Source organism: Odocoileus virginianus, chromosome 6 (assembly GCF_023699985.2).
Source record: "Odocoileus virginianus isolate 20LAN1187 ecotype Illinois chromosome 6, Ovbor_1.2, whole genome shotgun sequence".
NCBI classification, from domain to species: domain Eukaryota; kingdom Metazoa; phylum Chordata; class Mammalia; order Artiodactyla; family Cervidae; genus Odocoileus; species Odocoileus virginianus.
The window spans coordinates 72,064,749-72,087,087 of NC_069679.1; the positions used below are offsets into that span (position 1 = coordinate 72,064,749).

Below are 22,339 nucleotides of genomic sequence, written 5' to 3' on the forward strand. Positions count from 1 at the left end.
CAGGGAGGCCTGGGGTGCTGCGGTCCATGGGGTTGCAAAGAGTCGGACATGACTGAGCGACTGAACTGAACTGAAGGAGAGTAAGGTCACACAGCTAGTAAGATGCCAGGCCCGTTAGTTGTGGAATGGTGTGGAAAAATAATTATATACACAAATAATATACAAGCAAAACACCACAGTGCACATTCTAAACGAAAAGACCTAAGATTTGTTGTTGTTCAGTCGCTCAGTCGTGTCTGACTCTTTGCGACCCCATGCACGCCAGACTTCCCTGTCCATCACCAACTCCTGGAGCTTACTCAAACTCATGTCCATCGAGTCGGAGATGCCATCCAACCATCTCATCCTCTGTTGTCCCCTTCTTCTCCTGCGCTCAATCTTGCCCAGCATCAGGGTCTTTCCCAACGAGTCGATTCTCCGCATCCGGTGACCAAAGTATTGCAATTCAGCTTCAGATATTTAGCTGGTGTGAACTATGCAACAAAGCGATAAAGCTCAATGTCACTCCTCTGGCTATTAGCTTGGCAGACTCCAAAGTTAAGTGCCAGGTGCCTGCAAGGGCAACACTCGTACAACTCACGCAGCCCAAGCCAAAGAGACCTTGAGACGCAGAATTAGGGAATTCTTTCGCAGCATAAAGTTCGCGTGAGTCTGTTTTCGCTCTTGCTTTCAAATGCAGGCCACTGATTGGCAAGACTCGCGGCCCTCCAAACGACACAGCAGGGCCTCCTCCGCATTGGACGCTTAGTCTGCCAATAAACTGGCTTCTAAACCGGTTTCTAGCTTTCTTCGCAGCCATCTTCAGTTGATCCCAGATCTGAAGAAGGTGCAAAATGGTGGCCTCCTCTCAGGCTCTCCTGAGACACTTTGGATTCTGCCGATGGAGCCCGACGCGCTGGGTGCAGCTGGCAGGACCTCTAAAGCTGAGGACTGATAACCCAGTCTCTTGGACCACTGTCCGGTTGGTGACGACCTTGATACTGGAGCCGGCGGGCCGCTGCCGCTGGGACGAGCCCGTGCGCATCTCCGTGCGCGGCCTCGCCCCGGGGCAGCCGGTCACGCTGCGCGCGTCCCTGCGCGACGAGAAGGGCGCGCTCTTCAGGGCCCACGCGCGCTACTGCGCCGACGCCGCCGGCCTGCTGGACCTGGAGCGCGCGCCCGCGCTGGGCGGCAGCTTCACGGGGCTCGAGCCCATGGGGCTCTTCTGGGCTCTGAAGCCCGAGAAGCCCTTGCTGCGCCTGGTGAAGCGGGACGTGCAGACTCCCTTCGCCGTGGAGCTGGAGGTGCTCGACGGTCACGAGCCCGAGGCCCAGCTGCTCCTGGGCCGGGCGGTGCACGAGCGCGACTTCCTGGCGCCCGGCGTGCGGCGCGAGCCGGTGCGCGCGGGCCGGGTGCGCGCCACGCTCTTCCTGCCGCCAGGTGAGCCGCCAGCAATCCTTGTTTAATCTATGTGAGAGAGGAAGGTAATAAGTAGGTAGCTCATAACATTCGGAAGGTCCGTGGGGCCTGAAACAGGAATGGAGGAGGCAGCAGAGGATGGGATGGTTAGATAGCGTCACCCACTCAATGGATGTGAAGTTGAGCAAACTCCGGGAGATGGTGGGTTTCCCAGGTGGCGCTAGTGGTAAAGAGCCTGCCTTCCAATGCAGGAAACTGAGAGAGGCGGGTTTGATCTCTGGGTTGGGAAGATTCCCCTGGAGGAGGGCATGGCAATTTACTCCAGTCGTCTTGCCTGGAGAATCCCCATGGACAGAGAAGCCTGGCGGGCTACAGTCCATGGGGTCGCAAAGAGCCAGTTACGGCTTAACAACCAAACAACAAAAACAGCATGAAGGAGGGTCTCTTGCTATCCGCCGGAGATCTTCTGAACTATCAGTTAATTTTACCATTTCATAAAATGCAGCCGGCCAATGAAAAAGTAAAAAAAAAAGACAAAAAAACTTATCCTCATTAGGAATCAATGAAATGCAAAACAAGACTACACACGACATTAAACATCCTCAAAATTTAGAAGTCTAACATTACCAGTGTTTGACCAGTATGTGGAAGAAAAGGAACTTGCATACACTGCTAAAAAAACAAACACAGTTATTCATCTACTCTTTCTTAAATCTTAATACTGTGGAAGTTAGAAGCAAAGTTGTAAAACTGAAAAACTTTAGAAAGAAAACTTTAAGGCTTAAGAATCTGCCTGCCAATGCAGGAGACATAGGTTTGACCCCTAGTTTGGGAAGATCCCACATGCTGCAAAACAACTAAGCCTGTGCACCACAGCTATTAACCCTGTGCTGTAGAGACTGGGAACTGCAACTCCTGAGTCCTGGCACCACTACTCCTGAAGCCCACACGCCGCAGAGTCACGCTTAGCAGCAAGGGAAGGCACTGAAATGAGAAGTCCTTGCACCCCAGCCCGAGAGTAGCCCTGGCGCGTTGCAACTAGAGAAAAGTAGGAGCAGAAACAAAGACCCAGCCTAGTCAACAAATAAACAAGTAAAATTATACTAATATAAAGTACTTGCCTTATAATTATTCCTTAAAATTTGTACATTATATACAAATTTTTTATGTAAATAGTGAAAAGGTGAAATAACTAGAATCATACACAGTAGGTAGCTTTTTGGGCCAAGGATAACACATTTAAGATTTACTCTTTTTGCTCCATATGTTGGTAGCTGCTGCTTCTTGTGTCTTAGAAGTTTCCCATTAAACGGATGTGCCAGTTTGTTATTTCATTTGCCTTTTGGAGGATATTTGAGTTTCAAGACTTTGGAATCACTGCAAACACACATCTAAGTTTTTGTGTGACCACAAATTTTCATTTTTCTTGGGAAAATACCTGGGAGTGAGATTGCTGGGTCATTGACTTTATAAAGTATGTTTAACTTTATAAGAAGTTGCTCAGTTTTTTCCCAAACTGATTGTATCAATGTGCATCCCCACTGTTTCCCTTAAAAATAAAAGGTAGTTACTTGGCTAGTAAAAAATTTGTTAATTTGGAAATAACAGAGAATTACAATTTGGGACAAGCAAGACATGACAAAAACCATAGGCAAACCCAACAAGCCAAGGAGAGGAAAGTTATTTAATGGAGAAAAAGGAGGAAGGTGGGAGGAGTTGTTTTGAACAAAAGTCCATTGGCAAAAAGTGACAGTTTAGGGTGATGGTGGTTTCTCACTGGCTGAATTCTTGGGGTAGTCAGTTTCTTGGAGGGGATGCAATGTACATCTTTTTTTGTTGGGACCTGTGACTGATGATTCTTTCCTGTTAATGATTCTTCTGTTTTGATTTGTGATTGACAATCCTTCCTAAAACTGATGTGGAGTGGTACTGCTGAGAGCTCCCCTTCTGTCCTCCAGATCTGTTATGAGGTTCCCCTTTATGAATTTTCACACTACTGGCAATGTGTAAAGCATCCAGTTGTTCCACATCCTCACTAGCATTTGACATTGTCACTTTGGGAGGGGGTGCAGAAGAGGGCAGTGATTTTGCTGTTTTCATTGTAACTGGTTTTTTAAAGTATTTATTTATTTCACTGCACTGGATCTTAGTTGCAGCCCATGGGATCTTCTCTGTGTCATTCAGGATCTCTCCTTGAGGTGCATGGACTCTCTAGTTGTTGCTCTTGGGCTCAGTACTTGCAGTTGTGGTGTGGGGGCTTACTTGCTCCTCGGCATGTGTGATCATAGTTCCCCGACCCATGATGGAACCCTGTCCCCTGAATGCAAGGCAGATTCTTCGCCACTGGACCACCAGGTAAGTCCCATCTGTAACTTATTTTTTTGTTCTTTTTGTTTTTTTGGTTGTCCTGGGTCTTCCTTGCTGCTTTGTTGCTTTCTCTAGTTGCGTTGAGTGGGGACTACCCTTCGCTGTGGTGCTCGGACTTCTCCTTGTGCAGACTTCTCTTGTGGAGCGCAAGCTCTAGGGTGCTTGGGCTTCAGTGGTTGGAACACTCAGGCTTAGTAGCTGCAGCGGCATGGAGGCTTTAGGGCGTGAAGACTTCAGTAGCTGCAGCCCTCGGGCCCTAGGGGCCGGGCTCAGTAGCTGTGGCACAGGGGGCTTAGCTGCTCTGTGGCCTGTGAGATCTTCCCGGACCAGGGGTGGAACCAGTGTCCCCTGCATTGGCACTGGCAGGTGGATTCTTATCCACTCTACCGCCGGGGAAGTCCTATACCTGATTTTTACTCACAAAAATAGTACATGATCTTTGTAAAACTCTGTGTGGCTTTGAGGCCCTGGGTATAGAGGGGAATGTGGGTTTAGCCTGTGCCACAGTCTGGACCTTTGAAGACCTGAGTTGTTTAGCATTTCTGATTGTCAACAGAAAACTCTGACATCTCCAAGTAGGCAAAAATGGCTTTTGCCACCACTAAAAAGAGTTTCAAGTATCGTTTAGTTTTGTGTTTTCTTTCTTTTCAAGAGCCCGGGCCCTTTCCTGGGATTGTGGACATTTTGGGAGCTGGAGGAGGCCTTCTGGAATATCGAGCTAGTCTGCTGGCTGGGAAGGGTTTTGCTGTGATGGCGCTGGCTTATTACAACTACGAGGACCTCCCCAAGAGCCTGGAGAACCTCCACCTGGAGTACTTTGAAGAAGCTGTGAACTACCTGCTTAATCACCCTCAGGTTGGAGCTTCTCTAGTTTCATGTTCTACATATCAGTTCTCCTCTGAAAGTCTCTTGGTTTTCACAGAATTTGACCAAATTCTTGACAGCCATTCTCTGCCCCCAACACACACTACCTTTCATAGTTACTTTTCCTAGAGAGTTTCCATGCAATTAGATATCACTGCTAGATTTCCTGCTGGTAAAGTTGTCCTGGTTGAAATTATGGAATTTTATATTCCAGTATTTTGTAGCATTTCATTACAAGCCCAAACACATTGAGAACCCTGGGTTTGACCCAGGAAGTTGAGGAAAAGGGGAAGGAGATCACTGTCTCCAGTTTAAATGTTTGTGTTTAACAAACCTTTCCTTAATGTGCCCATCTGAGAGCAGAGTATTCAGTTTTAAGGAGGTACCTGGAGGCAAAGAACCTGGCTAGTACGAAATAGAGGTTTGGGATATCAGAGGAATAGAAGATGAACCTTGCTTATTTTATAATTCAATCAGTGTTCAAGGTGAATAGAACCACTGGAGCTCTTAGAAAAGGTGGCGGGGTGTATTGGAACCAGCACAATATGTTTGATAGAGAAAAGTTAAATGTGAGATTTCATTTTGCCACTTAACTATCTTTATGACCTTGGGGCCTGTTTCTTCCTCTCAAAAACTGAGATGACAATAATATCCCATTTCCAGTGTCTTTATGAGAAATGAATGGTTGAAATCAGTTAAGAGTGCCCTTGTAGAAACCATGACCAAAAAAAAAAAAAAAAATTGCTGTTCGAAGGTCAATCAAAAGGCCATTTATAAGAGAAGTGTTTGGTGATTGACAAGAGCAGCGCTTATGGAATAGGGCAAATTACCCTGGAGGGGACTGAGTAGTGAATGAAGAAATAAGATAACTCCAAAGATTCCCACAAGTTTTTCTGTGAAGGGAGTAGAAACTAGGTCCGAGTGGATTTGAGGTCAAGAGACTGTTAAAATGCAAGAGGTACTAGAACTAAAATTTACCTAGAGTTACAGTGTAAGAGGTACGCCGATGGGGATGAGCCAGTAGAGAAGAAAGTTACAAAGGAAAGAGAGAGGAAGTCATTGCAGGAGCAGAGTCACTGAGGATGAGAGTGGATAAGATCCCAAGGACAAGCAGAGGGATGGCCTTGGAGAAGAACAGAGCTACTTAGGAAACAGGAGGGAAGCAGGGAGCTTGCTTCATGTGGAACTAATCACACTTGGAAGGGGCAATGAGGACAAGTTCCTTCCCGATAGCTTCTGTTTTCTCCATGAAGCAGGATGGGATGAAAGTGATGGGGAATAAGGCTTAAAGGGGCTTACAGATGTAGGAGACAAAGTGAAACGGTCTTTAAGAGAAGTGGAAAGCAAATATCAGTGATGCGTGGCAGGACTAAGGGCCAGTATGGATGTTTATTTGAAATTTGTGGTCATGACATGAAAGTAAGTTGTGTCAACACAAGTGTGTATTTTTTTCTGTAGCAGTGTTCATTTGCACAAATGCAGGCCCCAAGGAAGTGAATTATAAGTGCATTTAACTGAGGTTAGAACTTTTTCAGGCAAGTATGACCAATTAAAGTAGTTAACAGTGTTTGCAGGAGAGTAGAAATAATGATGAAGCTTGAAATCTAAGCTGGATGAGGTGGGAAGTGAGAACATGAGAAGGTACTGATGGTGAAGAAATGGTGGTCAGAGTCTCAAAGAGGTAGCAGTGGGCACCACTAGAATGGCTAAACTGGAGGTAAATAGGAGAGTGATTAGAGAGTAGAATGCTTGAAGCTGAGATCTTGGAGATGATATACTTATTGATGACTCAGTTTAGGTTATGACAATGGGAGTGTGTATCTTCAGTGGGAGAGAGAAAACGATCACTGGAGGTTTGGAGGTCAAGGGACTGTGAGGCCAAAGTATTCAGTTGTCATCCACTTGGTTGTTGAAGACACCAGGAATGGTGATGGAGAAATTGTGGAAAGCAAGTACAGAGGAAGAATAGGCCAGTATCCTAAGGCTGCAAACCTTGATAACTGGGAGAGCCAAGATTCAGGCTCAGTTCCCCGACTCTCAAGTCCAGGCACTACTGGCCACACTGCACTGTTCATGGACTTATTCTCCTTTTCCCTTTGACCTTTTCTCAGGTGAAGGGTCCAGGAGTTGGGCTGCTTGGGATTTCAAAAGGAGGCGAGCTCTGCCTCTCCATGGCTTCGTTACTGAAGGGCATCACTGCGGCCGTCATAATCAATGGCTCTGTGGTCCGTGTCGGTGGAAACTTACACTACAAAGGTGAGATTCTGCCGCCTGTGGGTTTCAACCAAAATCGAATCAAGATAACTAAAGATGGCTTTGTAGACATTGTGGAAGTCCTGAACAGCCCTTTGGAAGGACCTGACCAGAAGAGCTTCATTCCTGTGGAAAGGGCTGAGTGCCCCTTCCTGTTTCTTGTGGGTCAGGATGACCACAACTGGAAGAGTGAATTCTATGCTAATGAGGCCTCTAAACGCTTGCAGGCCCATGGGAAGGCAAAACCCCAGGTCATCTGTTACCCAGGGACGGGGCACTACATTGAACCTCCTTACTTCCCCCTGTGCCCGGCTTCCCTGCACACCTTAGTGGGCACTCCAGTCATCTGGGGAGGGGAGCCCAGGGCTCATGCCAGGGCCCAGACAGATGCTTGGCAGCAGCTCCAGACTTTCTTCCATAAACACCTGGGTGGGGAAAAGGGGACAATTCCGGCCAAGCTGTGATCTTTTATGCTAATCTATCCTGGGAATAGCTGCCACGTTAGTGTATATGTGTAGTTTTTTCTTTTCTATAATTACATTTTCCCCCTTCAATATTAAAGTGAACTCATTGAGAATTTTTCAAGATTTTTATAAATTCCATACTTTTTCAGTTGTTTGGGAAGAGAATGATTCTACAGACCACCACAGCAGGTGGAGAAAGCATACCCTTTAAAACCTAACAACACATAACTGACAAGGCTTTAGTTCTGAAAGGAAGAATAATACCTGGTGTACAATTACTGCTGGGTAGTTTCTTGAATCCATTATACTTGAATTTGTATAATAATTTGTTAATAAGTGATTCTGCTATATATGTATAAAAATCATATAAAATATCAAAAAATATTATCAGACTGAGTGTCTCCTTTAAGAATAAAAGTGAACATTTTAGCTGTAAGTTACTAGCTAGATTAATACTTAGTAGTAGTTTTTCTTCTGTCCCACTGTGAGGCAGATGTCATCTCCATTTTACAGGTGAAGAAACCAAGACTCAGAAAAATTTTTGCATGGTGTCTGTAGAGCTGGGGCTCAGTCTCCCCACATCCAGTTTCTTCTCTCTTTGTTAAGCTCATCCATGCTCTCTGCAGGGTAACAGCCCCAGCCACAGGGAAAGGAAGTGGCTCTTCTTTCTTCTACCTAAGTTTTCAGTGGATTTCCTGGACTTGAAGTGTGAGGGTAGGGGTGGTTTCAGGGCACTAATGTTGAAAGTGTAGATCTGGAACCATGTTTCAACTGTGGCTTTAACCTAGTGGTATAGATTTGCAGGAGCTGACAGGCAACTCAAAATGCCTACACCCCTTCCTTTGGATGTTAACAGTGTGTGTGTGATTTGCCCTCCTCCTTCCTCTTTCCTATCTTTATATCTCTCTTTCCACCACTTTCTAGAAATAGCATGTTCTATGACAGTTGAAGAAATCTCCAGTTAACCAAGCTGGAGAATCCAGCTTCTCTAGAAATTCTGGGGCTGACATGAGTGATAAATAGCAAAAGCATCAGAGACTTGGTAGCTAATGAATGACCAAGTCAAATCTATAGACCATGTATTTCAAATGGCACAAAGATGGTTTCCTCTTCAAATTATTTTGCAATGGAGGAGGTAAGAAAAGGGGGAATAGAGATGCCACAGGCATGCCTTATGAGGAGACCAGTGAAATTACCTACTATTGAGTAGAAAATTAGAAAAGAATTCAGAGACATATGGCTTTTGATATGGGTCTTAACTGATAGGATTTCTTTATTTTTTTCTGAATCTAAAGTAATAAAAATTCATAGGAAACTTGGAAAATAAAGACAGTTATTCAGTAGAAAAGGAGTTGCATATAATCCGTTTACTAGCAGATAGTGCACTTTGGAAAACTCAGCAGTGGCCACAGGACTGGAAAAGGTCAGTTTTCATTCCAATACCAAAGAAAGGCAATGCCAAAGATTGTTCAAACTACCACACATTTGCACTCATCTCACCTGCTGACAAAGTAATGCTCAAAATTCTCCAAGCTAGGCTTCAACAGTATGTGAACTGAGAAATTCCAGATGTTCAAGCTAGATTTAGAAAAGGCAGAGGAACCAGAGGTCAAATTGCCAACATCCACTGGATCATAGATAAAGCAAGTAGAATTCCAGAAAAAAAAATCTACTTCTGCTTCATTGATTATGGTAAAGCCTTTGACTGTGTGGATCACAACAAACTGTGGAAAATTCTTAAAGAGAGAGGAATACCAGACCACCTTACCTGCCTCCTGAGAAAGCTGTATGCAGGTCAAGAAGAAACAGTTAGAATCAGATATGGAACAACAGACTGGTTCCAAATTGGGGAAGGAGTATCAAGTATCAACAGTATACATCAAGGCTGTATACTGTTACCCTGCTTATTTAACTTCTATGCAGAGTACATCATGTAAAATGCGTGCTGGATGAAGCACAAGCTGGAATCAAGATTGCCAGGAGAAAGGTCAATAACCTCAGATATGCAGATGCACCACCCTATGGCAGAAAGTGAAGAGGAACTAAAGAGCCTCTTGATGAAAGTGAAAGAGGAGGGTGAAAAATTTGGCTTCATACTCAACATTCAGTAAACGAAGATCATGGCATCTGGTCCCATCACTTCATGGCAAACAGTGGGGAAACAATGGAAACAGTGAGAGACTTTATTTTCTTGGGCTCCAAAATCACTGCAGATGGTGACTGCAGTCATGAAATTAAAAGATGCTTACTCCTTGGAAGGAAAGTTACGACCAACCTAGACAGCTTATTAAAAAGCAGAGACATTACTTTGACAACAAAGGTCCATCTAGTCAAAGCTATGGTTTTTCCAGTAGTCATGTATGGATTTGAGTGTTGGACCATAAAGAAAGCTGAGCACCAAAGCACTGATGCTTTTGAACTGTGGTCCTGGAGAAGACTCATGAGAGTCCCTTGGACTGCAAGGAGATCCAATCAGTCCATCCTAAAGGAAACCAATCCTTACTATTCATTGGAAGGACTGATGCTGGAGCTGAAACTCCAATACTTTGGCCATGTGATGCGAAGAGTTGACTCATTTGGAAAGACCCTGATGCTGGGAAAGATTGAAGGCGGGAGTGAAAGGTTGTTGCTGAACCATGAAAGACACTGGGATTCTTGGCCTCTGGAGGAGAAGAATTCAATCCGGGACCAGAGATGAGGCTTGATGGCTCAGAGCTCTCATGTAATAAAATTTTATTAAAGTATAAAAGAGATAGAGAAAGCTTCTGATGTGGACATCAGAAGGGGGCAGAAAGAGTACCCCCCTGCTAGTCATTAGCTGGATGTTTTATAGCTACTAGCAGTCTGCTAATTAAAGAAAGGAAATGTCTCAAAACTCAAGAGTTGGCACCAGGTGAATCATCCCGGGCCATAAAACGATTGACTTGAATCTTGAAGAAAGGCAGATTACTATATAAATAGTTTCATTTACATAGATTAGGAGAACAATGTATGAGTATAACATACTGGTTTGTCAAGTCAGTTCTGAGCCTAAATCTGAGCCTTTAGGTGGAACTGACTTGAAGATAGAGTCTAGAGTAAATGCAGAGTACATTAACATAGCTCAAGACAAACATTTCCATAAGAAAAATGAATTGGTTAGCTCAAGGTTTGAGAAAAGTTAAGTTCAGGTAGAACCAGGTGTCATTATGGCAACACAGAATTTTAAAAGAAACCTCTTTTTAAATTTGTATAGAGAAAGGGGGAAAATAGAACTTCTTTGTTTCCTCCTGCTGCTTAAGAGAGAGAGAAAAAATGTCTGACGCTTGCAGCCTATTTCCTCCATTTGGAGACCCCTGGCCTTCCTGCCTGTTACCCTCTCAGGAGGAGAAGGGGATGACAGAGGATGAGATGGTTGGATGGCATCACTGACTCAATGGACATGAGTTTGGGCAAGCTATAGGAGTTGGTGATGGACAGGGAGGCCTGGCCTGCTGCAGTCCATGGGGTCGCAAAGAGTCGGACATGACTGAGTGACTGAACTGAACTGAACTGAAGAAATAACTTACAGATTTCCTACAATGATGTATGTATTTAAACTACTCAGAAACTGACAGAAGTAAGATAAACAATAAGTGAAGATATAGAAGATATGAACTATATAAATAATTAACTTGATTAGATAGAGTCATAGAGAGAAAGAGAGTAGGAAGCTTTGTTTCCAATAGACAGATAGTACATCTTCTCAGTTCAGTTCAGTTCAGTCGCTCAGTTGTGTCCAACTCTTTGCGACCCCATGGACTGCAGGATGCCAGGATTCCCTGTCCATCGCCAACTCCCAGAGTTTACTCAAACTCATGTCCATTGAGTCAGTGATGCCATCCAACCATCTCATCCTCTGTTGTTCTCTTCTCCTCCTGCACTCAATCTTTCCCAGCATCAGGGTCTTTTCAAATGAATCAGCTCTTTGCATCACGTGGCCAAAGTATTAGAATTTCAGCTTCAACATCAGTCCTTCCAATGAACACTCAGGACTGATCTCCTTTAGGATGGGCTGGTTGGATCTCCTTGCAGTCCAAGGGACTCTCAAGAGCCTTCTCCAACACCACAGTTCAAAAGCATCAATTCTTTGGTGGTCAGCTTTCTTTATAGTCCAACTCTCACATCTATACATGACTACTGGAAAAACCATAGCCTTGACTAGACGGACCTTTGTTGTCAAAGTAATGTCTCTGCTTTTTAATAAGCTGTCTAGGTTGGTCATAACTTTCCTTCCAAGGAGTAAGCGTCTTTTAATTTCATGGCTGCAATCACCATCTGCAGTGATTTTGGATCCCCGCCCCCCCCCAAAAAAAAACCTGCCACTGTTTCTATCTTCTTTTCAAATACTCTTAAGTATTTATAAAACTTGACAATGTTCAGAACATTAAGAAGTAATAAAGTACCAAAAGTACTGTTGACTGAAAAATCCAAACCTGAAAGTTAAGAATTATGTTTTATTTGATGGACAAAACTGAGGACTTGGGCCTGGGATACAGCCTCTCAACTCTCAGACTGTTCCAAAGAGGTAAGGGAGGAGCCAGGTTACATAGGGTTTCCCTAGTGTCTTAGTTGGTAAAGAATCTGCCTGCAATGAAGGAGAAGACGTGGGTTCAATCCCTGAGTTGGGAAGATCCCCTGGAGAAGGGAATGGCAACCCATTCTAGTATTCTTGCCTGGAGAATTCCATGGACAGAGGAGACTGGTGGGCTACAGTCCATGGGGGTCACAAAGAGTTGGACACGACTGATCAACTAACATTTTCACTTTCTTTCTTTCAGGTTATGTAGGGGTTTTACAACAATGACCAGGCAGTTGGGAACATCAAAAGACTACTGTTAAAGAAAACTAGGTATCTCAAGTTAATACATTAAGTACACTTTTGTGTTTAGGAAGATACATGAATCTGGGTGTACTGAAATAATTCCTTTGATATATACCTTAGCTACCTAGGGCCAGTATCCTGTTTTTTCCCCATTCTGAGTCCCCCTAGGATGCACCTCAGGGGAAGCCTGTCTGTCTCCATTCTGAGTTCCCTCAGTGTCACCCTCAGGTGTGGCTGTACTGGCCTAATGCCTGGAATATCCTTTATTTACTGATATGGCAGGCAATATTTTTCATTCACAGTAGAAATGATGCAGACTATATTTTTTAAATACAGTTGGAGTAAAATAGAAATTAATAAGAGATTTACCAGAGAAAGTAAAAGTGGAATTTAAACACATTGGAAAACATAAGGTTGATAATATCTCTATCTTTCAAAGTCGTAGATTTAGTTGAAATTTGATGGGGCAAGAAATAAACACACATGTTATTTAAAATTACAAAATTAACCAACAGAATAACAAAAAATAATAATACATCTATCAACACCTGGAGGCAGAAGAAAGAGTAAGTTGAATGTTCATGAGTCAGTAAATAACTACAAAATGCAAAAATTAAGAAAGAAACATGCATAATATTTAATACAATGAAGGTAACCATAAAAACAAGTGAAAATAGAGATAGTTAAAAGAGGCTGCTTGAAGAACATGGGACTTTTTTATAGGGCAGTGGTGCAAAACCAGACTGCTGATTTGCATTTTAAGTTTTTTTCCCACCCTTATACTTATTACTGTGCAGAAATTGCATTCTAAGTCACTTCAGTCATGTCTGACTCTTTGTGATGCTATGGGCCGTAACCTGCCTGGCTCCTCTCTTCATGGGATTCTCCAGGCATGAATACTTGGGTGGGTTGCCATGCCCTCCTGTTGAGGATCTTCCTGACCCAGAGATCGAACCCGCATCTTACGTCTCCTGCATTGGCAAGTAGGTTGTTAACCACTAGCACTACCAGGAAGGCCTATCTGGGGAAAAAGTTAAAATTTTCAATTTATACAAAAGTTGTTTCCAAACAACTTAGATTAAAAAGGAGTCATAGAAATTAAAAACTATTAAGAGGTCATGATGAAATAATATGAAAAACACATTTGACCCTTGAGCAACACAGGTGTGAACTACACAGGTCCACCTACATGTGAACGTTTTTCTTTCTTTTTTTGAACTTAAAAATATGTACTACAGTACTTCACCAGCTGCTGTTGCTTGAATACATGGAAGTGAACACAGATACAGAGGGATAACTATAAAGTTATACTTGGATTTTTACTGCATGCAGGGTCAGTGCCCCAGCCCCTGAAGTCTTCAAGGGTCAATAGTTCTTCCACATGGGGTTGCAAAGAGTCAGACACGACTGAGCAACTAACCCTTTCTTTCACATACTATTAGGTATTATAAGTAATCTAGAGATAATTTAAACTATATTAGAGGGTTTTCATAGGTGATATGCAAACACTACTTCATTTTATATAAGGGACTTAAGTATCTGTAGATTTTGGTATTGTCTGGGGTCCTGAAACAAATCAGATAGTGAGGTAAAACTGTATTCTAAGGTCTCTTTCATATTGAGAGAAAGGTAAAGAAACTGTCCACACTGTTAACATTTCAAGAGTAACGATTCTTTTCAAAAATTTTACCTTTTCAAAAATTCAAGAGTAACTACTAAAATAAACAATGTTTAATTCACAAATGAATAGAAAAGAACACAGAAAAAAAAAAGGAAAAACTTACTAAATCTAGGAGAAGGCAAGGGACTTCCCTGGTGGTCCAGTGGTTAAGAATTCACTTTCCAGTGCAGGGGACACAGGTTTGATCCTTGGTGGGGATCTAAGCCTGTGTGCAACAACTACTCAAGCACGTGTATCTACAGCCCAGGTTCCACAATAAGAGAAGCCACCTCAAGGAGAAGCCTGCACACTGCAACGAGAGTAGCCCCTGCTTGCCACAACTAGACAAAGCCAGCAAGCAGCAGTGAAGACTCAGCACAGTCAAAAATAAATAAATAAATATTTTAAAAAGGAATAGCAGGTTCACATGCCTACTTACATACTTTCTTCAACATCTGGAAACAAAACCTAGCTGGAAGCACTCAGATTTGGGGGAAAGTGGCAGCTGGAGGGAGAGTAGACTATCATTTCACATTGTAAACTTTTCAATATTGCTTACATCTGTTTTTCAAAGTACATATTTTTGTCCTTCAAAAAGAATTGATTTTTCCTTACAGAGCAATTTAGAAGCACTGTGCAAACCTATGACAATTATCTGGAAATCATAAGAAACAGTTGGAGAAGGAAATGGCAACCCACTCCAGTATTCTTGCCTGGAACATTCGAAGGGCAAGGGAGCCTGGCAGGCTACAGTCCATGGGGTCACAAAGAGTCTGACACGACTGAGCGACTGAGCACACACGAGGAACAAAACACAGATGTGCTCAATCTCTGGGTACTATGAAATTAAACATGACATGTTGCTTCCTAGTATTCTTCAAAGCTTTTCACATACACTGTCATCTTTGATCCCCATATAGGAGACATTCATCATGTTAAACACAAGAACTCTTAAACCCCAAATGATATAAAATTACTTGAGACTACAGAACTAGTCAGTGATGAAGTCATGGCTAGAATTCTAATATATTTCACCCCAATGCTGCTGCTCACTGTTGAGTTCCACATTTGGAGTCTGTCAAGGCTCTGACAGTTAAAGATTAATCCTCAGCAGCTTAACATTATCCAAGCCTCAGGTTCCTCTTCTAGGATATTTGAAAAATACTCCCAGTGTTTTACAGACTTGTTAAACTGTGAATGTAAAACACACAATTTAATAAGATGAATCAATTTAACAAGAGTAGCCACTACTCTTTAGCAATGGCGTACCCTGGAGAAAGAAAGGGCAACCTACTCTAAGATTCTTGCCTGGAGAATGCCACAGACAGTCTGTACAGTTGCAAGGAATCCGACATGACTGAAGTGACTTAGTGCACACAGTCATTACTACACTATATATAAATTGTAGTAAATATAAAATACATCCTTGGACATTATATCTGTATTGCTTCCAGGGTCACATTCAAAACGTTGACCGTTAGTGTCTACAAAGACTGAATGTTCTCATTCTCTATGATACAGCAATTTCAATCTTTGATATTCACTTCACGGTAATGAAGCACTATATCTAAGAATCCCAAGCAGGGAATTATCAAACGCCTATATGGGCTTCCCTGGTGGCTCAGAGGTTAAAGCGTCTGCCTGCAATGCAGGAGACCTGGGTTCAATCCCTGGGTCGGGAAGATCTCCTGGAGAAGAAAATGGCAACCCACTCCAGTGTTCTTGCCTGGAGAATTCCATGGATGGAGGAGCCTGGTGGGCTACAGTCCACAAGGTCGCAAAGAGTCGGACACGACTGAGCGACTTAACTAACTATAGTCAGTAAAATTTGACAAATACTTTTATGATTACAAAATGCAATACTATTTGGCAATGATCACGGAAAATCTACAACTGCTCCAAACAGTATCCAACAGTAATCTCAAAAACATAATGTGAGAATAAAATCAGACACTAAAGAAGGCAGACTGAAGGATTCATCACCATAAAATAAGAGTTGGGAAAAACCAACCCGTTTTATTGGACTCAGAGTACCTTGGGGACGGGAAAGCGACTGGAGTAGAAAGGAGGGTGGCTTCTGGAGTGCTGGTAGTGATGTTTCTGAATCCCTGTGCTTGGTTACCCAACTAAGTACGTTCGGGTTTTGTAATTCATTGAACTGTACCCTTGAGATTTACGCACGTTTTTGGTATGTACGTTATAATTCATTAAAAGTTTTTAAGTTGAAAAAAAAAAGTTTTAAGTTGCCCTTTTCTATGGAGGGGCTACAAGTCTTGGAATTCCGTCTACAGTCACTCAGCTCTGGTTTCACCATGAATCAATTACCCGCAACGAGTGCGGGAGGTTAGAGGCTGAAAAGAGGCGTCCGCGGGCGGGTGTGGCACCGCACGGGACTGCAGGACATTCCTGTGCGTCCCGCCGGGAAAACGACTTTTAGTCAGGCAAGCTGCCGGCTAGAGCAGGTACATGGACCGGAAGCGCCAGGACGCCTCCGGGGGCGCCTCAGCCTTTGACCGCTCCCGGCGCCAGGCAACGCTTGACCCCATCGGTCCAAGGGGCGCGCACAGCTGGCCTGGGATGGGACACCGGAAGCGACCTGAGCTTTCACATTCAGGGTGTGGGCTGCGACTGTGCGTCTGGAATGACAGTGACCGTGACGCTGGAGCCGGCGGGCCGCTGCCGCTGGGACGAGCCCGTGCGCATCGTTGTCCGCGGCCTCGCCCCGGGGCAGCCGGTCACGCTGCGCGCGTCCCTGCGCGACGAGAAGGGCGCGCTCTTCAGGGCCCACGCGCGCTACTGCGCCGACGCCGCCGGCCTGCTGGACCTGGAGCGCGCGCCCGCGCTGGGCGGCAGCTTCGCGGGGCTCGAGCCCATGGGGCTCTTCTGGGCTCTGGAGCCCGAAAAGCCTTTTTGGCGATTTCTGAAGCGGGATGTGCAGACGCCCTTCGCCGTGGAGCTGGAGGTGCTCGACGGTCACGAGCCCGAGGCCCAACGGCTTCTAGGCCGGGCAGTGCACGAGCGCGACTTCCTGGCGCCCGGGGTGCGGCGCGAGCCGGTGCGCGCGGGCCGGGTGCGCGCCACGCTCTTCCTGCCGCCAGGTGAGCCTGGGGTGCTGGGGCCTGGCGAGCGTGTTCTCCAGGCCGTCTTGGTTTGTGATAACGCTTCCCAGGAAGGGAGGCTTGGGATCAGGGTCAGAGAAGAGGATGTTGACTAAATCAGTGACCTCACAGCCACAATGGAGGCTTTTGATTTGTTCTGCACTCTGCTATGCAGTTTCTTTGCATTATCTCATTTAACATCTGTATCCCAAAGAGGTGGATACTGTTAGTATGCAGATTAAAAAAAAAAAAGGACTGGATGGGGTCCGTAAGGTTCACTTTGCCATTAATAATTAGTCTACAGATCTCTATAGGCTTCAGCTCCGTAGACCTTAACACAATATGATGGAACCTATTACCAGAACACTCTTCTCTAGTGTCCTGCTTACACTGGGCCCCTTACCCACTTTTTCGTGCTCCTCTCTACCACAAATCACTTTTCGGACTTCACTGCCTTCCTTACCTAAAGCCTCACTGAATACCTCTTTTTCTTTTCTCTGGTCAAGTGACATTTGAAATATAAGGACACACACACACACAGAGTCGTGTTGATGCAACACAATACGAAAGTTTCCTTGCAAGATTATTAACTTGGTTATTCTTCCCTACAACTACAGATTCTTAGAACCTTTGAGATAATTTGTTATAAAGTAATGTGGAGGATAAACGCATTGATAAATTATCATATATTTTCCTTGGACTCCTTTCCCTAAAAGGAACTTGTAACCCTTTTCAATAATGACTCAGGGAACTGTTATCTCTCCTTTGAGTCACAGGAACCGACTAATAGTTTAGAAAGATCTCTAAGAGGAAAGCAGGATGGAAAAAATGAAAAAATAAAAAATAATAATAAAAAAATAAAAGGAAAGGAGGCTCTTTTTAAAAAATTGAAGTGTAGTTGATATACAGTGTATTAATTTCTGCTGTACTGCAAAGTGACTCAATTATACATATATATTCTTTTCCATTATAGTTTATCACAGGGTACTGAATATAGTTGCCTGTGCTACATGGTAAGACCTTGTTATTTATCCATTCTCTATATACTAGTTTCCCTTTGCAACACACCCTCCCTCTTGGCAACCATAAGTCTATTCTCTACATCTGTGAGTATGTTTGTTTTGTTGATAAGTTCATTTGTGTCATATTTTAGATTCTACATATCAGTGTATCATATGGTACTTGTCTTTCTCTTCCTGACTTAGTTCACTTAGTGTGATAATCTCTAGGTCCATCCATGTTGCTGTAAATGTTGGTTCATTCCTTTTTATGGCTGAGTAGTATTCCATTGCATATATATACCACATCTTCTGTATCATTCATCTGTCAGTGAACATTTAGCTTGTTTCCTTGTCTTGGTTGTTGTGAACAGTGCTGCTATGAACATAGGGATTCATATATCTTTTTGATTTATAGTTTTTTCGTGGTATATGCCCAGGAGTGGGATTGATGGATCATACGGCAACTCTATTTTTAGTTTTTTGAGAACCTCCATACTATTTTCCACAGTGGCTACACCAACTTATATTCCCACCAACAGCGTAGGAGGGTTCCCTTTTGTCCACACCCTCTCCAGCACTTATTTGTAGATTTTTTAATGATGGTCATTCTGATTCATGTGAGGTCAGTATCTATCTCATTGTAGTTTTGATTTGCATTTCTCTAATAATTAGTGATGTTGAGCGTGGAAAGCAAATTCATTAAATTATATAATATTTCCCCTTTGTAATATTACTGTCTCTAGGATCTGGACCTTTCCCAGGGATCATTGACATCTTCGGTATTGGAGGAGGCCTGTTGGAATATCGGGCCAGTCTTTTGGCTGGCCATGGCTTTGCCACACTGGCTCTAGCTTATTATGACTTTAATGATCTTCCCAAGAAATTTGACGTGATACACCTGGAATATTTTGAAGAAGCCGTGTGCTACATGCTCCAGCACGCCCAGGTTCTCCTGCTGTCCTTTATCCTTCTCTTCAGAACCGCCTCCAGAGGGCTGTCGCTGTGCACGCACACGTGCCCGGTGCACGGGTGCTGCTCTGCTCTTCTTTCAGAGATTGCTTTTGGAGACTGCTTTGGTTTTAGTGCCTAAAGCACCATCCCCTTTCTTTGTCAGATGGCTTAATAATGCAGAATTCACTGTAAAAGTCATGTGAAATTTTATTTCAAGGAATTAATGCAGAATTCATTGTAAAATCCATGTGAAATCTTATTTCAAGGAATTAGGTAGTGATATGAAAATTCCTTTTGAGAGAAAGTGGAGTTTCTAATTTTTTCGCTTTGAATGCTTTTAAATATTTTTCTGACGGCAGGGTATGTTCTCAGATGATCTAAACTGGTCCACCCATTTCAGAAGCTAAGAACTACTTAATTGGACTCTGCAGTCCTCCTTTGTTTCTATTAAGTTAACCATTTTTCAGTATATGTTTAGAAGTGGTCTGATAATGATTCACTTCTTGTAACAGAATTTGGTTTCACAGACTTAGATTCCCAAGAACATAAGGCTCTGAACTTGCCAGGCTCCTTGACTCAGCATTCTCTAGTGTCTGACTCTCTGGAAGTTTGCGAACAATCCTGGTGGCTCAGTCAAGTAAAGAATCTGTCTGCAATGCAGGTAGATCCAGGTTTGACCTCTGGGTGGGGAAGATTCCTTGGGGAAGGAAGTGGTCACCCTCTCCAGTATTCTTGCCTGGAGAATCCCATGGACAGAGGAGCCTGGCAGGCTACAGTCCTTAGTGACTAAGCCATCATCCCAGATTTACCATTGAATTTGTTTGCCACATGTCCAGCAAGATAGTCTTTATATGGGAAGAAACTCCTCTGTGAACTGAGGTTGAGTGTCTTGTGGCCAGTTCACAAATTAGAGCTAGCAGCATCTCTAGTTGCACTTAGAAAAACATTTTTCTCTTGGGTAAGTTCTTGACTCTTATCTCCTTTTCTTCCAGATAAAGGGCCCATGCATTGGGCTTCTGGGCATTTCTTTAGGGGCTGATATTTGTCTCTCTATGGCCTCATTTTTGAAGAACATCTCAGCCACGGTTTCCATCAATGGATCTGGGTTCAGTGGAGACAGAGTCATACACTACAAGGACAGCAACATTCCACCACTGGGCCATGACCTGAGGAGAGTGAAGGTAGCTTTCTCAGGCCTCCTAGACATTGTGGATGTAAGGAATGACATTGTAGGGGGGTGCGAGAACCCCTGCATGATTCCAATAGAGAAGGCCCAGGGGCCAATCCTCTTCATTGTTGGTCAGGATGACCATAACCGGAGGAGTGAGTTTTATGCCCAGATAGCCTCGGAACGGTTACAGGCCCATGGAAAGGAAAAACCCCAGATCATCTCTTATCCTGGGGCTGGGCACTTCATTGAGCCTCCTTATTTCCCCATGTGCCCAGCTTCTTTGCAGACGTTCTTGGACAAACCCGTAATGTGGGGTGGGGAGCCCAGGGCCCATTCTAAGGCCCAGGTAGATGCTTGGAAGCAAATTATAACCTTCTTCACCAAACACCTTGGACCTTCCCCCAAATTGTAATGCACTGCTCTGTTACTGATAGGAGAGAGATTCAAGATTGGATTTTAGTGTTTAATAGTCTTATCTGAATCGTTTGTCCCCTGGGTAACATTAAATTCATGTCATTGTTATTAATGATGTATTGTAGGAAACTTTTTGAAGTTTTATTTCATTATGAATTTTTCTAATCTAACACATGCCTATTGTTGAAGATTCAATAGAGGTATATCATACAAAATAGTAAAAAGTATCTACTTTTAAAATTTGTGTTTTCATCTAGATTTTTTTTTACTTAACATTTTTAGTCACAGAACTACTGGGTTACTTTTTCCATCACTGGGAGAGAATGGTCATTCAGTGTTTGCCAGCGGTTCAATACAGATAACAGTAGAATTTTCATTGGCTAAAGTATACACAGAGGTGTTGATAGAAGGAAAGCCAGACTGACCTTTTTCTCATGGAGATTAAAGAGGAATTCCCTGGGAGGAGGAGTGGTGGTAAGAAGGGAGCACCAGGGGCTTCCTTCGTGGCCAGTTTAAGAATCCACCTTTCAATGGAAGGAGCACCATTTTGATCCCTGGTCCAGGAAGACCCCACATGCCTGGGGCAACTAAGTCCATGTGCCACAGCTACTGAAGCCTGCAAGCCTAGAGCTCTTGATCCGTAACAGGAGAGGCCACTGCAGTGAGAAGTCCACATTCTGCAAACAGAGAGTAGCCCTCGCTCACCCCAACTACAGAAAGTCCATGCCCAGCAACAAAGGCCCAGCACAACCAAAAAATAATAAAAATAAAAAAAGAAGGGGAACATCTGACTCTGGAATAGTTTAGTCAAAACTCTATTCCAAAGGTGAGTCATCCAGTTCAGTTCAGTTGCTCAGTCGTGTCCGACTCTTTGCGGCCCCATGGACTGCAGCACGCCAGGCTTCCCTGTCCATCAGAAACTCCTCAAGGATGCTCACATTCACCGTCCATCAAGTCGGTGATGCCATCCAGCCATTTCATCCCCTGTCATCCTCTTCTCCTCCTGCCTTCAATCTTTCCCAGCATCAGGGTCCTTTTCAGTGAGTCGGCTCTTTGCATCAGGTGGACAGAGTATTGGAGCTTCAGCATCAGTCCTTCCAAAGTCATCAGTCCAAAGGTGAGTGACTATGAGCTATTTTCCTTCCTGCTTCCTGGTTCTGAGAACAAACTTCGGAAACTCATACTGTGACATTCCTAGAGGCATCATCACTTTCCCTGACAACAAAACTACAAACTGTTATGTAGGTTTATTTGAAGAGACAGTGGTTTGAGAATTTTCAGCAACTGACGGACATCAGCCACATAGTCCAGAGGCACTGTGTCTTGGCTCAGGCTTCTGTGACAAAACACCATAGACAGAATGGCTTAAACACCAGACATTTCTCACAGTTCTGGAGGCTGGGAAGTCCAAGATCAAGGTTCTGGCAGATTCAGTTCCTGGGGGGGCCTCTTCTGGCCTAGAGACAGCTGCCTTCTCCGTGTCTTCAACTGGCAGGGAGAGAAAGAGGGGGAGCTCCAGTTTCACTTCCTCATTTCATAAGGACACTAATCCCATCATGGGGGCCTCACTCTCCTGACCTCATTTAAACCTAACAGCTTCGCAAAGGCCCCACCTTCAAATACCATCACGCTGGAGTTTCAGATTGCAACACTGAGTTTTGAGGGCACACATTCAGTTCATAACACCTATAAAGCTCAAGCTAAATACAAAGAAAACTGTATTTAACACATTATAGAACACTTGTTTTTGCAGGTTTAAAATAATTTGTTTGTTTATATATTATCATTTTTGGCCGTGCTGGGTCTCCGTGGCTGTGGCTTTTCCCCAGTTGCAGTGAACTTGGTCTCTATATGC

General features: G+C 43.8%; 1 protein-coding gene across 5 annotated transcripts; it reads left to right on the forward strand.

The window, feature by feature from the left end:
• The first annotated feature begins 762 nt into the window (after nt 1–762).
• On the forward strand, nt 763–20,724 carry LOC110148940 (peroxisomal succinyl-coenzyme A thioesterase-like). 5 transcript variants are annotated; one of them, XM_070469606.1, is made up of 6 exons: nt 1,340–1,419; nt 3,583–3,753; nt 4,420–4,620; nt 6,741–6,885; nt 18,692–18,894; nt 19,892–20,724. In XM_070469606.1, the coding sequence occupies exons 2-6, from the start codon at nt 3,601–3,603 to the stop codon at nt 20,480–20,482; spliced, it is 1,293 nt and encodes a 430-aa protein (XP_070325707.1). In that variant the 5' UTR covers nt 1,340–1,419; nt 3,583–3,600; the 3' UTR covers nt 20,483–20,724. The 5 variants fall into 5 exon arrangements, with proteins under 5 accessions (XP_020766875.2, XP_070325707.1, XP_070325708.1 ...); XM_070469607.1 differs by having other exon boundaries at nt 1,349–1,419; nt 3,633–3,753; XM_020911216.2 differs by lacking the exon at nt 3,583–3,753 and having other exon boundaries at nt 763–1,419; nt 4,418–4,620.
• The last annotated feature ends 1,615 nt before the right edge of the window (nt 20,725–22,339 follow it).

What these genes read in the sequence shown, in the direction of transcription:
- LOC110148940 (XM_020911216.2), top strand. Translation starts at nt 834, where the DNA reads ATGGTGGCCTCCTCTCAGGCTCTCCTGAGACACTTTGGATTCTGCCGA. An exon ending in CACGCTCTTCCTGCCGCCAG is followed by an intron (nt 1,420 to 4,417) that starts GTGAGCCGCCAG and finishes TTTCTTTTCAAG; the next exon opens with AGCCCGGGCCCTTTCCTGGG. An exon ending in TGGAAACTTACACTACAAAG is followed by an intron (nt 6,886 to 18,691) that starts GTGAGATTCTGC and finishes TACTGTCTCTAG; the next exon opens with GATCTGGACCTTTCCCAGGG.